Source organism: Perca fluviatilis, chromosome 3 (assembly GCF_010015445.1).
Source record: "Perca fluviatilis chromosome 3, GENO_Pfluv_1.0, whole genome shotgun sequence".
NCBI classification, from domain to species: Eukaryota; Metazoa; Chordata; class Actinopteri; order Perciformes; family Percidae; genus Perca; species Perca fluviatilis.
This window is the reverse complement of record NC_053114.1, coordinates 1,660,450-1,674,280: the sequence shown is the minus strand read 5'-3', so window position 1 is coordinate 1,674,280 and position 13,831 is coordinate 1,660,450. Positions and strand designations below refer to the sequence as shown.

Below are 13,831 nucleotides of genomic sequence, written 5' to 3'. Positions count from 1 at the left end.
TATATTAGTATTAGGAGAAGGTGAAGGTTGGAGAAGACATATTGAATACGGTTGAAGCTGTGTTGCAGTATCTTTATCAAAACTGTTTATGTCATGTGTTTAGTTCAATTAAGGATATTGACAGATTTATCTTTATTGGATTTTTTTAAACCTCAAATATCATTATCTGAATCAGCCTGACATAAAGTCACATTTTTGCTTTACACAACAAAGTGAAACCCACAACAGGACAACAATTCAGCAAGTGAGAGTACACAAGACACCACAACAAAACAAGCTGGTAACGCAGCAACAACACAAATGCTGGTTGAAGAATGGGATGCCATCCCACAGCAGTGTGTGATCAGGCTGCTGACCAGCATGAGGAGGAGGTGCCAGGCTGTCGTGGCTGTTTATGGTTCTTCCACATGCTACTGAGGCTCCTGTTTGTGAAATGAATAAATTGTTAAATTGCCAATATGTCTTGTTACTTCAGACTTCAATAACCCAATCTACCAAGCAACACCAAACAAGAGTCAACAAAGAAAAGCTGTTTGGCATTGTCAGAAAAGATTTGGCAAATTTTTCATGGGCGCAACCCACATACTCAGCTCTGCTGCTCATCCCACAAATGCATGTTCCTTACAAATGTAGTACCATTTAAAATGGAAATAAACAGGCTTTCCAATGGTATGATATTTATTGCCAAGAAGCATTGTTAAACAAAGAAATAATCTACCAAACACAAATTTCCTTTTTGTGCATAGTTTATATCTGTACAGTGCAATTTCCACTCTCAACGCCAGGTTAAGGAGATGCGTAGATGCTGACATCGCTGTAAACCACTGAACACAGCAGCTCACACAGCTCAATTCTCAATTTCTCTCTCCACGCTAAATCAGTTAACCCCCTCAGGACCGTCCGATCCAATCCTCCAATCTCCACTGTGTATTCTCATTTACAGATGCTAGATTGTTGGGGGTGGAAAAAACTTATTTTAACAGGATTTGCATATGTAGTGCCTGAAGCATTTTGTTTTAGAATGACATAAAAAGGCCTACTGTTAGGACAAACAATATCGGATGGTGGCTAATAATTGGTTTGGGTAAATGCAAAAATAAGTGTTTTTGTATTGTATTTATGTATGTGTATACTGTGTGTTTTCTTTTACATATATACATATATATTCTTAATTGTTTTGAAATACTTAAGCGCTCAACAAAGCAGTGAATCAGAGGAATAAAACGTTATTAACCAAAGGCTCTTTGCAGACGCCCATAAACGTCCCGCACACACAGAGAGCAGGGTCTCTGCACAGACACCACCACACACTTTTAGTGGGTCATAAGTGATGATTAAAAGGGATTATTTTTGTATTAGTCTATATACATTGTTTTTAGGATAATAATGCATATTATACATTTAAGCTAATTGAATTGTTCTGGTGAGGGAAGTACTGTATTCTTATGGGAAACAATAAGAATTTCATGTAGCCAATCATTTGAGTTGGGACTGCTTTTCAGGAAAAGATTATTTCATGATATTCTTACTACTACAGTGTGCTAGCTTTGAAAAACTTGACTGGTACTTTGTAGCAACTGAAACAGTCTACCATATCCCCTTTATTCCCCCGTTGGTATGTCTGTTTTTAGCTCGGTCTCTGGGCCTGCTGCCTGCTGCTATCAAATGAAAGCTAGCTAATCAGATTCTTAGAAGATCCTGTCCTGCTCTGCCCCGAGGGCATCGTAATGACAAATAACACGCAGTACCACACACATCCGTCACACCACTTGCACCGGCTTTAAGACACCACAAACTGCTGTACTGCTGTTTGTGAAACTGCATTCAGCACCAGATTTACCAAACCTGCACGTTACCCTGGCCTGGACGCTGTAAGTCATTGGGACGCATGTGGGTGAAGCCCTGACTGACTAGGTTACGAGCCAAAGCAAACATGGGAAACTATAACTGTAGCTGGTGGTGAGTTCCTGTCCTACTAGTGTTTCTGAGAAACCAGGTTTTCCCTGTTCTCAGCTAGAGCATTAGGAGTTCAGCTAAGTAGCAATCCACTCTGCTGAAGTCAAACTTCTCACCTCCACACTGAAGAAAAATCTATCTCTGCCTCATTCTCTTCTGTCTCTGATCCACTGCTTTGTGTTCTGCCTGTGCTATAGCAGCAGACTTGCTGATAGGTTGTGATTGCCGCCTTCCTGCTGAGTTCTGCGTAGCCTCTAGAGAAGTAGCACTGCCTGAGACTTCCAGGAGCTCAGGAGGGGACTGAGTCTTCTTTTTCAGTCCCTTTTTCCTTCTAAAAGCAGTCCTGTCTTCCCCATGCCCAGCCACAAAAACATAAAAAGATCTGCCACATAAAAGTGATATAATTAAAGGTAGCTAAAGTATCTAGTATATTCCCATTTCGACAAATAGTTCTGCTTTCATTTTATTTATTTACCTGATTTTATAATTCATTTGCACTACATGTAGAATTTGTCATGGGATTGAATGAGTTCAGTATTTTGTGGAGGATGCGTTATAAATGGTTGAAATGTATGGAATGAATTAAGAAGGTACTGAGAATTGTTTGAAGATTATTTTACAGTGAGTTAAGAATATATATGTAATCATTTTTTTGTGTAAAGATATTTGTAGATTCCATCGATAATTCATTGAAAATAGTATGTATAGAGTATTAAGAAAGTCTGAGGGAACAGCCCTGGACTATTAAATGCAGGGTAAACTTGTGTTTATTTAGAAATGGTTTCAGCTTGCTGAAACATTTATTTTGTGCTTATTCTAAATTCTTGCTCCTTACAAGCAGGTTGGAGCTTCTGGTTGCTGCAGTCTTAATCTCTCCTGATTTCACACACTGGAAAACAAACAAGTGCAAATAGCTGACCTTATTTTATATTAATGGCGTAAACACTTGGAACCTCATGCATAATTTATGCTAAAGCACATGAATGTAGATAAACACATTTTAGTAGTATTTAATTATCCCTTGGTTTTCCATCCGCTTCAGGGGTGGTTGCATCCAGCAGAGAGGGGTGATTGTCTGTTCCTCTTTTGTTACTTGTTCTTTGGTAGCTGTCATTAGAGGTTCGAAGAAAGGCAGATGTGCTGTATTTCTTTGTGAGGGTCATGTTGTGACCAAGTCTTTTATAACTCGTACTTCCTTGTAATGACTCAGTAGTTTCAAGAAAAAAAGAAGCACGGAGTTGACAGTGATGGGTGGTGATTATATGGCGACCTTTACACAAGTAGCTACCGTACTGTTTTTTTGTACCCATTGCTCTCCAGCGTTTCTCTCTAAGTTTTGTTTAGTGCTTTAAAGCAAGTAGAGAGTGAAGTCTGGCATCGGCGCGCAGTAGGAGTACTTTGTTAATCGCAGCACTCTGCTCACATAGATAATCCATAATCTGTTAATAGAGCTCGCACCAAGATACCATTTCTCAATTCTACTGAAATAAACCACAGTCACAGTTAATTGCTTATCATAGTGTTACAATATAAATTGCCTTGCAATTCAATAACAAAATGTTTTTGTTCCATAAAAAAGAAGCCACAGTTAAACATATTATATGGGGAATCAGGGCTCAAAATAGCACCATCCACCAGGCAAATGCTTGTAAAATATGCAATTAGCTGGTAGATTTGCTACACTCACCAGCCAAAAAAACAATGGCAGTCTATTGAGTGGCTGGTCAAATTTTAACATTCGCTAGTCATTTGGCTGGTGGACGAAAAGGTTAATTTGTAACCCTCTGGGGAATAAATCCAGGACAGAACACCTTTTATTAAAAATAATAGTATAATAAAGTAAATTTGACACACTATTACACAGCCATAGCAGTATCTGTCTGGATCTAGAACTATTAAATTATCCATTTGTATTTGTGAAATGACACACTTCAGTTATGGAATAGAAGGCCAAAGACTTTGTTGAAGTGATAACTAAGGACTGATTGTCTAATGCTCATGCCTCTGTTGGTCCCTGTGGCTGTCTCCCAGCCAGATTGATTAACCCCACTGCTCAGAATAACATTGAATAATGTAAGTTTCTGGTAATGTTGTTCTGTTGCAGAGCGATAGACCAGATCCTGAGATGGCTGCAGCTTACTGAAGCTGTAATTGTAATGGAGATGTACTGAGGTAGTGGAGCTGCTGCTGAGCCTTTCGCTAGTGGTTAGACTCTAGCTGTGTGGCCTCGGGGTCACCACAGCTGTCCCACCAAGACACACAGACACACGCTCCTGTTGAATTTTCCATGTCTTACAGCTGCAAGATGTATCTTCGTATTCTGTCTGAGTAGCTTCTTAGGAAGCAATGAAAAGTGTGGTTGCCATGGGTAACGCATGTGTGCATGCCTTTTGGGTTGGAGGTAATTAGGCAGAGGGTGGAGTTTGTGAGGGTCTTAACTCAAGGAAGAAAATTATTTTTAGTTCCATCACTCAAAGAAACAGCATTCTTCTCCTTTTTTCCCCACATAGTCAAGTCAGTGCTCTCAAGATACACTTGTGATCTCACCACTGTGTTTCAAACCCTGTCAACAACCAATCCTGTATAATCAATGACAGATGTTCATATTAAACATGGCCAAAGCTTCAAAATATTGAGAGAAATGTATTTAAAAGAATTCCCTGTGAGCCAAAACCTCAGATTTCAAACTGAACGCTATGGTTTCAACTTTTTTTTGTACTCCTGGCCCTGGGTAAGACAGCAAAGCAACAGATACAAAAGTGCATCCCCAATCCTCATTGATGCATCATCAGTGGTGGTTTACTGTGTATGTGTTGAATCTAGATAAACTGAGTCATCATTATTCATTATTAACACATGTATCAACCCAACGTGCCCTCTTCTAGCTTTGAGCAAGAATGTAGAGGTACAGTGTGTCATCTTCTTCAAACCAGCACGCTATACACAGATTAGTCTGTAGTTTCCTTGGAAGACAAGGGTCTTTAGCCTGTCACTTCATTTTAAATACACATGTCCAACATTTGTGTTGTCCGTTATGCTGCTGTTCCCTCCCCTGTAATAAGTGGCTTACTGAGTACAGACAGGGCAGCTGATTGCTTCAGATGCTGACGTATGAACAGCATATGATGTAAAAGCTTTAATCCATCAGCCATTATAGCAATAACAGCACACAGGTAATTATGTGCTGTCTCCTTGGAGCTGTTATTTTTTTCCATTATAACTATCCCTCTATCTTTTATCTCTGTGTGTGACATAGTAGGTTGTTAGTTGATTCATGAAGCCAACAAGCATAAATATAATGAGCACATAGCCAGCAATAATGGAAAGGCATTTAAATGGATCATAAACTGTATAAGCAGAGAGGAACTTAAACTTTTACATGGAAATATGTCATATATATGCAAGTTTGTATGAGAATGCTCATGTGTGTTGGACATCTGTGAGAAAAAAGGATAAAAAGGATAAATAATAATGACAAAATATATATTTAAAATGATGTGAATGGTGACAGAGTGTGGTTTCAGTGCTACTCTGCTGTCCTTGGCCTGGACATATTGTCCCAACCTTTTTTTAATGAAAAGAGTTTCGCAAAGCAGAAATGGATTAATTGCACAGCCCTACTAAGTTTGGAACTTCAGTCACAACAGGTATTTGCATAACAGAATTGACTGGGAATGGGAATGGGAATGGGTGAAAGCCAACTAACAGTAGTCAGACTTTTATTGGAAATGAGTTCAACTGATGGTATGTAGAATAAACAACATTACTGGACATTGACATAATTTTCCAGCATTACTGTTGTATCAAATTTTTAGACTAAAAATAATGGACGGAGCAGCATTGACATCACCCATTGGTTTTTAGATTGCAGTTTTGAGACATGCTCATTTTATAATCAAAGTGTGATCAGAATCAAATGTCATCACATCTCTCATTGTGCTGATTATGCTGAAATAGCCTCAGCCCTCTGAGTATATATATATATATATATATATATATATATATATATATATATATATATATATATATATATATAAAGCTGATCTGGAAGAAAACTAAAAAAACAAACAACAGTTTAATGGCATCAGTTGAGTTTGAATATGTGTACACAATTCCAAGTCAGAGCCTTCAGCAATCTTACCACTCAGACAGTTATTCCCATATGATCTGAATGCAGTGTAACACCCTGGCAGAGCCCAGTGATTGCTGCTTTATTTAGAAACACTCCACTTGTTTCCTGCATTGTGCCTGGTGAGGTCATTTGATGAAAAGGTATGCTTGTGAGAGAGAGAGCGAGGGCGATTTATGAGGTTTAATTCAATCCTAAAGTGGTTTGTTTTACCAGGTTTGAACACTGTCAGTCAAAGTGATTTGAATGTCATAGTGAAAACCCCAGATTATCAGATAAAGCTAATTAACTCATATGTTGAGTGGGGGGGCCCTTCCATACTTCCTACCCCCCTACCCCTTTGCTTGGACCACAACCATTTTCCAACTCTGCCTTCATTTTGATGTCAACTACACACCTGTAAAGTTTTGTGACTGTATTTGCACGGTTGCAACACTGAAGAGGTCGTCCTTCGTCATAATTACAGTGACAAAATCTGGCCGCAGACAGACATATACTAAACACTTGGCAAAGTACTCAAACCGCCTCTGTGGTAGTTCCCGTTACAGTAGATGTCTCCAGGACACATAGACTCTCATGGTGAAAACAAAACCAACGCCGCTGTCGTAAATATCTGTTACTGTACATCTTCACAAATGTCACTCGGGTCCCAGTCTTCTGATCTTCATTACCATCTTTAAAATGAAATGAATGCAGAGTTTGAAAATGTGTGTGGTCCGAGCAACAGCCTTGCCTTGTGATCCCATCGCAAGATGGTCTCTAGTATTTTACTAATTTTAGTTTTCTCTTCCCACCATAACCTTCTTTGCATGCACACTTCAGATGCAAAACTGACACTTGCATATCTTAAGTATTTACAGCAATCTGTTAACATTTATGCTGTCATGTGAAACTAAAACAAATTTTGTTGCAACTGTATGTTCTTGAAATTAATAATAAAAATCGTGTTCAGTAGGGGTATGCAAAAAATCGATTCACATTCGTATTCAAGCTCTACCGATTCATAGAATTCCAAAAATTGATTCATATTTTTTATTTTATTTTTTTATTTAAAATTGATTTAATTTTTTTTTATTGTATGTCTACTGCAATCACATGGGAAAAGTAAATACATTTACTTACTGTAAATCGTTTTTTTAATTGAGAATCATTTTTGAATCGAATCTTGACATTTTCTGAATCGTGCACCCCTAGTGTTCAGTATTTTGCAATATCATAAAAAATATAATTATCACAGATATACCCTAAAAAAATTATTAATTATAAAATATTATTTTAGGGCCATATCACTCACGACTATTTAAGAATGCAATTTGTTGCAATTTCTACTGACATCACAGAATAAATGTACGATAAGCTCTGTGGCATCATGAGGTTTTAACCTTAAAGCATTTCTTTGCATTAGGGAGAAAAAAAGGAAAACAACAGTGTAACCACACTGTCAGTTTATTAGGTCTAAAACTAATGGTAATCTTTTTTGGCTGACCTTTTGGAGAGTAGTTTAAGGCAATGATACAATTTTACAACATAATCTCACTCAATCTTACTGCACACTCCCACATCCTCCATTATACTCAAACCCTTCATTCTGTAGTCTCACCACTGTGAAATGTAACAAACCAACTACAGCCATGATTCCCTCTCTATCACATTCTGATGTTCATTGCTGCTTTGGGCCTTTCTATCCTGCATTTACAAAATACAATGCTTCAGGCACTACTTTAGAGATAATTGGGAAAGGAGATGACATGCAATCGTATTCCCAACAGCCCAGTGTTTTTGAAAAAGGAGGATTGAGGAGAACTAGGCTTTCCTGAGGTAATTTTATTCTGCACAATGCAGATACAAGTTTGAAATGGAGCTATGTGAGCCACTGCAGTGAGTGTGTCCCCAGGGTGTCACCATTGTCTGCTGTAGACACGATGGTGGTAGCAGTTGCACAGTGAAAATCAGCAGATACCCTGACACTGGTTTAAAGGACATGATACACTGAAAATGAATCAGCTATTAGTGGCTACAGATGATTTCCATTGTATAAGAAAGTAGAGATCCACCTTTCAGTCCTCTTGTGGTCAGCCTGATCACTTACTGCAGCCACAGTGATGTGTGAATGAGCTTCCTGACCACAGCAATGCTGCATGTCATCTGTTATTCATCATAAAAGCACCTTTCCTCACTACTACACACACACACACACACACACACACTACCCCAGCCTGTTCACCTTCTTTGTTCTTTCATTCTTCTGTATTTCATTTCTTTGCTCATCATTTAGGTTCAGTAAAGTTTGTTGGCCTACACGTTATTTGTATTATTTTCTCTCTTTCTTGTTTTGTTAAATGAAATTTCATTTTGTTTTTAAATTTCCTTTATGTCACCCTATCAGCTTGCACTTGACTGACTGACTCCTTGTCTTCTCTCCTCTCTTTGCTCCTCCAGGGAAGTAGAGGAAGAGTTGGAGGTGGTGTGGCAGGCGGCAACCAGGGAGAACCAGCAGATGAGGGAGACTCTTTTGGACTCAGGGCTCACTGTGGACCTCCACAGTCGGGCCGTTTCTGGCAGTGCCTCTCCTGGCTGGCTTTCTTAGGATTCAGATGACACCACGACCACAATCCCATCAGCATCTGGGCTCCAGAGAAGGTCCATAATTAAATCTGACTCAGATAACCAAAAGCAACTACTTGGACGAGAAGCATAAACTTGGGCTGGATTTCTATTGCTAAGCTCCTTATCCATAAACCATAGGTGTTTTAACTCATGATGGAAAGATAGACTGGGTACATTAGTTACAGTCCTAAACATGTCAGCATACAGGCATCTGCCAGATTGACTTTGTTACACAGATAAAACCTTAAACTTGCGCCATCCTCTGTAACAAACTCATATTTGAATTTAACTTTAAGCATGTCTCGTTTGTACAACGAAGGGGAGGCAATAGTAGTCTGGGTAATTTCACTTCTTACTTTTTTCCTGTAAGGGGAACTTGGTTTGGACAAAGGGATTTCAGTAAAACATATAAAACATTGGAGTGAAAAAAATCATAATAAAACAGCTGACTTTATAACAGCTCAGTTTTGACAGTGTGGCCAAATATACCTGACATCAGTCTGGGTAGTCAGAAAGACTGCACTTTTTATAAAGATTTATAAAAGATTGTTTTATTTATTTATCTTTTTAAATTCGTCTCAGGGTTTTATAGACCATGCCAAGTATAAAATATGAACAAGTATACCAAATAGTGGAGAAAGTTGCATTATTTAGCTTGATTAAGACTATTATCCTAAACATAAAGCGAGCTTGTGATCGGGAGATTGTCGGCTCAATCGCCAGACTGACAGGATAAAATCTGGGTGGGGAAAGTGAAAGAACAGCGCTTGTCCCTCCTTCATTACCACCACTGAGGTGTCCTTGAGCAAGGCCCTTAACCCCAACTGCTCCAGTGGAGCTGCTCAGTGGCCAGCAGGTCAGACTGTGGTTGTACTGGGCAGCTTCCAGGTATGAATGTGGAACTGTGTGAATGTGATCAGGGCGTTCCTGCAAAAGAGAGGCTGCCTCTCAGTGAACCTTCCCTGAATAAATAAAGGTTAAATAAAAAAAAAGGTCTGTATTTTGAGTTATCATGAGGTGTGTTCCAAAGAAAAACATAAAGATAGATAGATAGATAGATAGATAGATAGATAGATAGATAGATAGATAGATAGATAGATAGATAGATAGATAGATAACTTTATTGTCCACTGAATTTACATACACTGGAAATTCATCTTTGGCACTCTGGCAACAGAAAAACACATAAAACAGCACAGAGACAATATAAGTTAAGTTGTATAGTTATACATAAAAAAAGAAAAAAAAAGATGAATTGAAATGAATAAATACTAGTACAATTGCTCAGTGGCCAGCAGATCAGACTGTGGTTGTACTGGGCAGCTTCCAGGTATGAATGTGGAACTTTGTGAATGTGATCAGGGCGTTCCTGCAAAAGAGAGGCTGCCTCTCAGTGAACCACACCTGAATAAATAAAGGTTAAAAAAATAAAATAAATAAAGGTTAAAAATTGTCGCCACCTGCTGGGCACATATGATAATGGTATTGTCATTGTTATAGTGGCAGAGTTAAACAGTACAGAACAGGCAGACATGGAAAAGCTACATACAGGTACAGGTGATATGTTGAAAATGATCAAAATGGCATTGAGTGATTTATCTGGAGGAAATACTGTTGGTGGTATTTCAGGGGGATTTCTTGAAATACCACCAACAGTATCGTTACTAAAGAAATAATGAACACAGAGTAAAAAAGGGTTGAGGTAAAATAAGTGTTTATGCACAAAGAAATTCACATTTATTTATACGCTTGGCTCTGTTTTCATATTATTATTACTACCTTTGTTTAAACTCTTGGATACTATGTTGGCTTATTTAGCTAATTTTGACTTGCAATTAAATATGCTTTTAGACACAGTGAAAGGGACTCAAAGTGTTAATTATTGGGATAGTTTGTATAAGAAAAACTCTTTTTCAACTACAAATGAATAGTGAAACCAGTGGGCTTTTATTGTTGGGAGTATTCCTTATCAAATACAGACATAACACTTAACCATTGACAAAGATACGTGTCATGACACATAACAGGTTTTTCTGTGACTGAGACACCACAACATCGCCTCTTTGGCACTACCACAGTCCTGCTGGATTAGACTGATGCCACAAGGCAGAGTAGTGTCTGCATAGAGATGTACCACAAATCCCTGCTGACGAACACAGACCAGCGTGACGGCTGTGCAGTGGCTCAGACATGTAGCATAGCTTTTAAGGGATGAGGAATACACGTAATACCTGGTGTAATGGCAGAACGTGCAGCTTGCCAACAAATCCAAACAGAGAAATTATGGCATTGAGTCTCTTAGCCACAGTGTCATCAGCAAAAAAAACTTTATAAATATGTGCTGTAATAGACAGCAATAAAGAAAAAGTAACGGCATAGTGACTGCATCCTGCTGCGTCCGCCGCATCCACCCGTGCTCTGCAGCGCCACGTTACATCCCGCAACGCCCTACTGCGATGTTCATACACACAGAGTAGTCAGGATCCGGTATAGGAGACTGCACTACTCAGTATGACATGATGTGCCCTGCTATGACATGAACTTCCACGATGACCTGCGAAGTCACTGTTCCATTATATTTAATGTGACTATTATTTGCCACTGTTCATCACACCCCCAACCGGCCCGTCAGACACCACCTATCAAGAGTCTGGGTCTGCCGAGGTTTCTTCCTAAAAGGGAGTTTTTCCTCGCCACTGTCGCAATAGCCACTGCTAATGCTTGCTCTTGAGGGAATTACTGTAATTGTTGGGGTTTTGGAATTTATAGAGTGTGGTCTAGACCAACTATCTGTAAAGTGTCTCGAGATAACTCTTGTTATGATTTGATACTATAAATAAAATTGAATTGAATTGAATTTGTATCTACTCTCCATGCATATACTGTATATATTTATGGAGGAAATATTTATTCATAATTCAAATTGAAAGTCCAAAGAGAAAACAAAGCAAGATCAAATTAAAAATATATATTTTTTTTAATTTTCCATTTGGCTTTGGCTTTTGAATTTAATATTTGGCTTTTGAATTTCAATTTAACATTGGCTTTTAATTTTCATTTAATATTTGGCTTTTGAATTTCAATTTAACATTGGCTTTTAATTTTCATTTAATATTTGGCTTTTGAATTTCAATTTAACATTGGATTTTCATTTGGATTTAATATTTGGCTTTTGAATTTCCATTTAACATTGCCTTTTCGTTTGGACTTGACACATGTCAATGTAAATGAGGAGGCGTGGCCCAAAGGCTGGTGGGAGGGTCTGAAACGAAAGGGGCGCAGAGGCACCTTATGAGCAGCAGGGGGAGCAGACTGCTGAGGAGCACACTGTTAAGCGTCTGTCTGCAGCTTCACCACTAGACTTGGCCTCTTGTTTCACATGATAGAAAATTATGATGTAGGTTAAACACAACCGACATTTCATACAACAACCGTGAAGTTTTCATGTAGTTACTATAATTGGGCCCGTGTTAGTGAGGACTAGATTAGGACTGTATTTAAAGCTGATTCTGGTTCCCAACTTCGCCCCAGGTGTGTCTGTTTAAAACACGACTCAGACAACTTCTCTCTTTTGATGTTTTATTTAATTAAGCAACAGTAGAAACAGGCTGTCCGGATAACTGTAGGTTTGCATGTCATGGCTGAACCGCCTCAAAAAAAGGTTCGGAACGGTTTCTTAACAGGAGAGATGGCCTTTCCTCCACATGTCCAGGCTACCTCACATAGACAGTACGCGTTCTGCACCGTGTGCAAGACAGACATCGACATCAGTCACCAAGGGGCAACAGGTAACGAACACAGTCCCATAAACAAATACTCCCCACCCCCCGAAACATAATGATATTAAAAAGAAATGGATGATGGGAGTAACGCGTTACAATTCAGTGGTTGAACTGACTGCAGAGATACATTTGCGACACGGACATTATTTTCCGGAGTTGTTTACGCTGCGTTGAAGCGAGCTGTCCCGTCACCGTTCCCCGGGGTCAGAGCCAGAACCAGACGGTAACTGACAACATCTGTGTCCTGTCAGTGGCGACAGCAATGTGACCGAGCAACTGACACATGTTGAGAATTAATGTTTAGTCTTGCTACACGTAGGCTAATATTACATTTTATCAGCGGTGGAAAGTAACTATAGCCGTCGGTATACTACCGTCGGCTACTTTGATTCAATTTTAATTGGGTATTTTTCATTTTCTCGTACTTATTAGGCTACTTCTAGTCCACCACAATTCAGAGTAAAGTAGGCTATTGAACGTTTTACTTAACTATTTATTTTATAGCTTTAGTTACTTTGCAGCGTCATTTAATAATACAAAATAATATGAATAAATTATGATGTATTAAAGTGGATAAAGATGAGACTTTGTTGACCCCGTGGTGAAATTTACAAGCTATCTTCCAAGAATACTCCCACTTTTATTTTGGTGAAAGTAACTCAAAAGTAACGCAAAAGTAGTCATTACAATTCAGAAACAGTAATATTGTAATATAACTAATTACTCTCAAATGACAGTAACTAGTAATCAATAATGTATTACATTTTGGAATTAACTTGCCCGACACTGGTGTCAATAGGCCAGCCTATCACACCTGCCATCCTTCCCATTAGTTGGGGGCAGTTAGAAAAGCGGTGGAATGGCTAGAAAACTAAAAGGTTTTAGAAAGGCCAGGTGCTGATTAACGTCAGATAAAGGTAATAGTTAGGCTATTTATGTGATGTGATGGCAACTGACATAATGCAATGTCACCCATGTCAAATTTTTAAAAGCATATCTAAAATATCTGACCCATGTTATTTATTAGCCTATAATTGTGTCTCTGTCAGGCTTCAATCTCTGCTTTTTTTTAGTAGTTGCTTTAGGCCTATTTAAAGTTGCTTTATGAGTAAATTATTACTTAAACTACTTAATTTCCCTTCAGTAATCAGAAGAAGGCTACATGTTAACCTGGTCTGACTCTCATCTCATCATAAGAAAACATTTGTATAGTAGTTTCACTAAGCGTACAGCCATTCATCCACTCCTCTACACAGTAATAATAATTTATTGTAATCTAGAAGGTAGTGATGAGCCAAACAATGTATTTTCAGGTGGAAGAAGTTTCTATGGGCTATGCCTCCTGTACAATGTTTGT

General features: G+C 38.6%; 1 protein-coding gene across 1 annotated transcript in view; it reads left to right on the top strand.

The window, feature by feature from the left end:
- cep89 (centrosomal protein 89) overlaps window positions 1-9,511 on the top strand; it is a 76,070-nt gene extending 66,559 nt beyond the window's left edge. Inside the window, exon 17 of the mRNA XM_039795088.1 lies at window positions 8,525-9,511. Coding sequence (XP_039651022.1) covers window positions 8,525-8,672 — 148 coding nt within the window. The 3' untranslated portion in view covers window positions 8,673-9,511. The remainder of the gene's footprint in view (window positions 1-8,524) is intronic.
- Window positions 9,512-13,831: the final 4,320 nt, after the last annotated feature.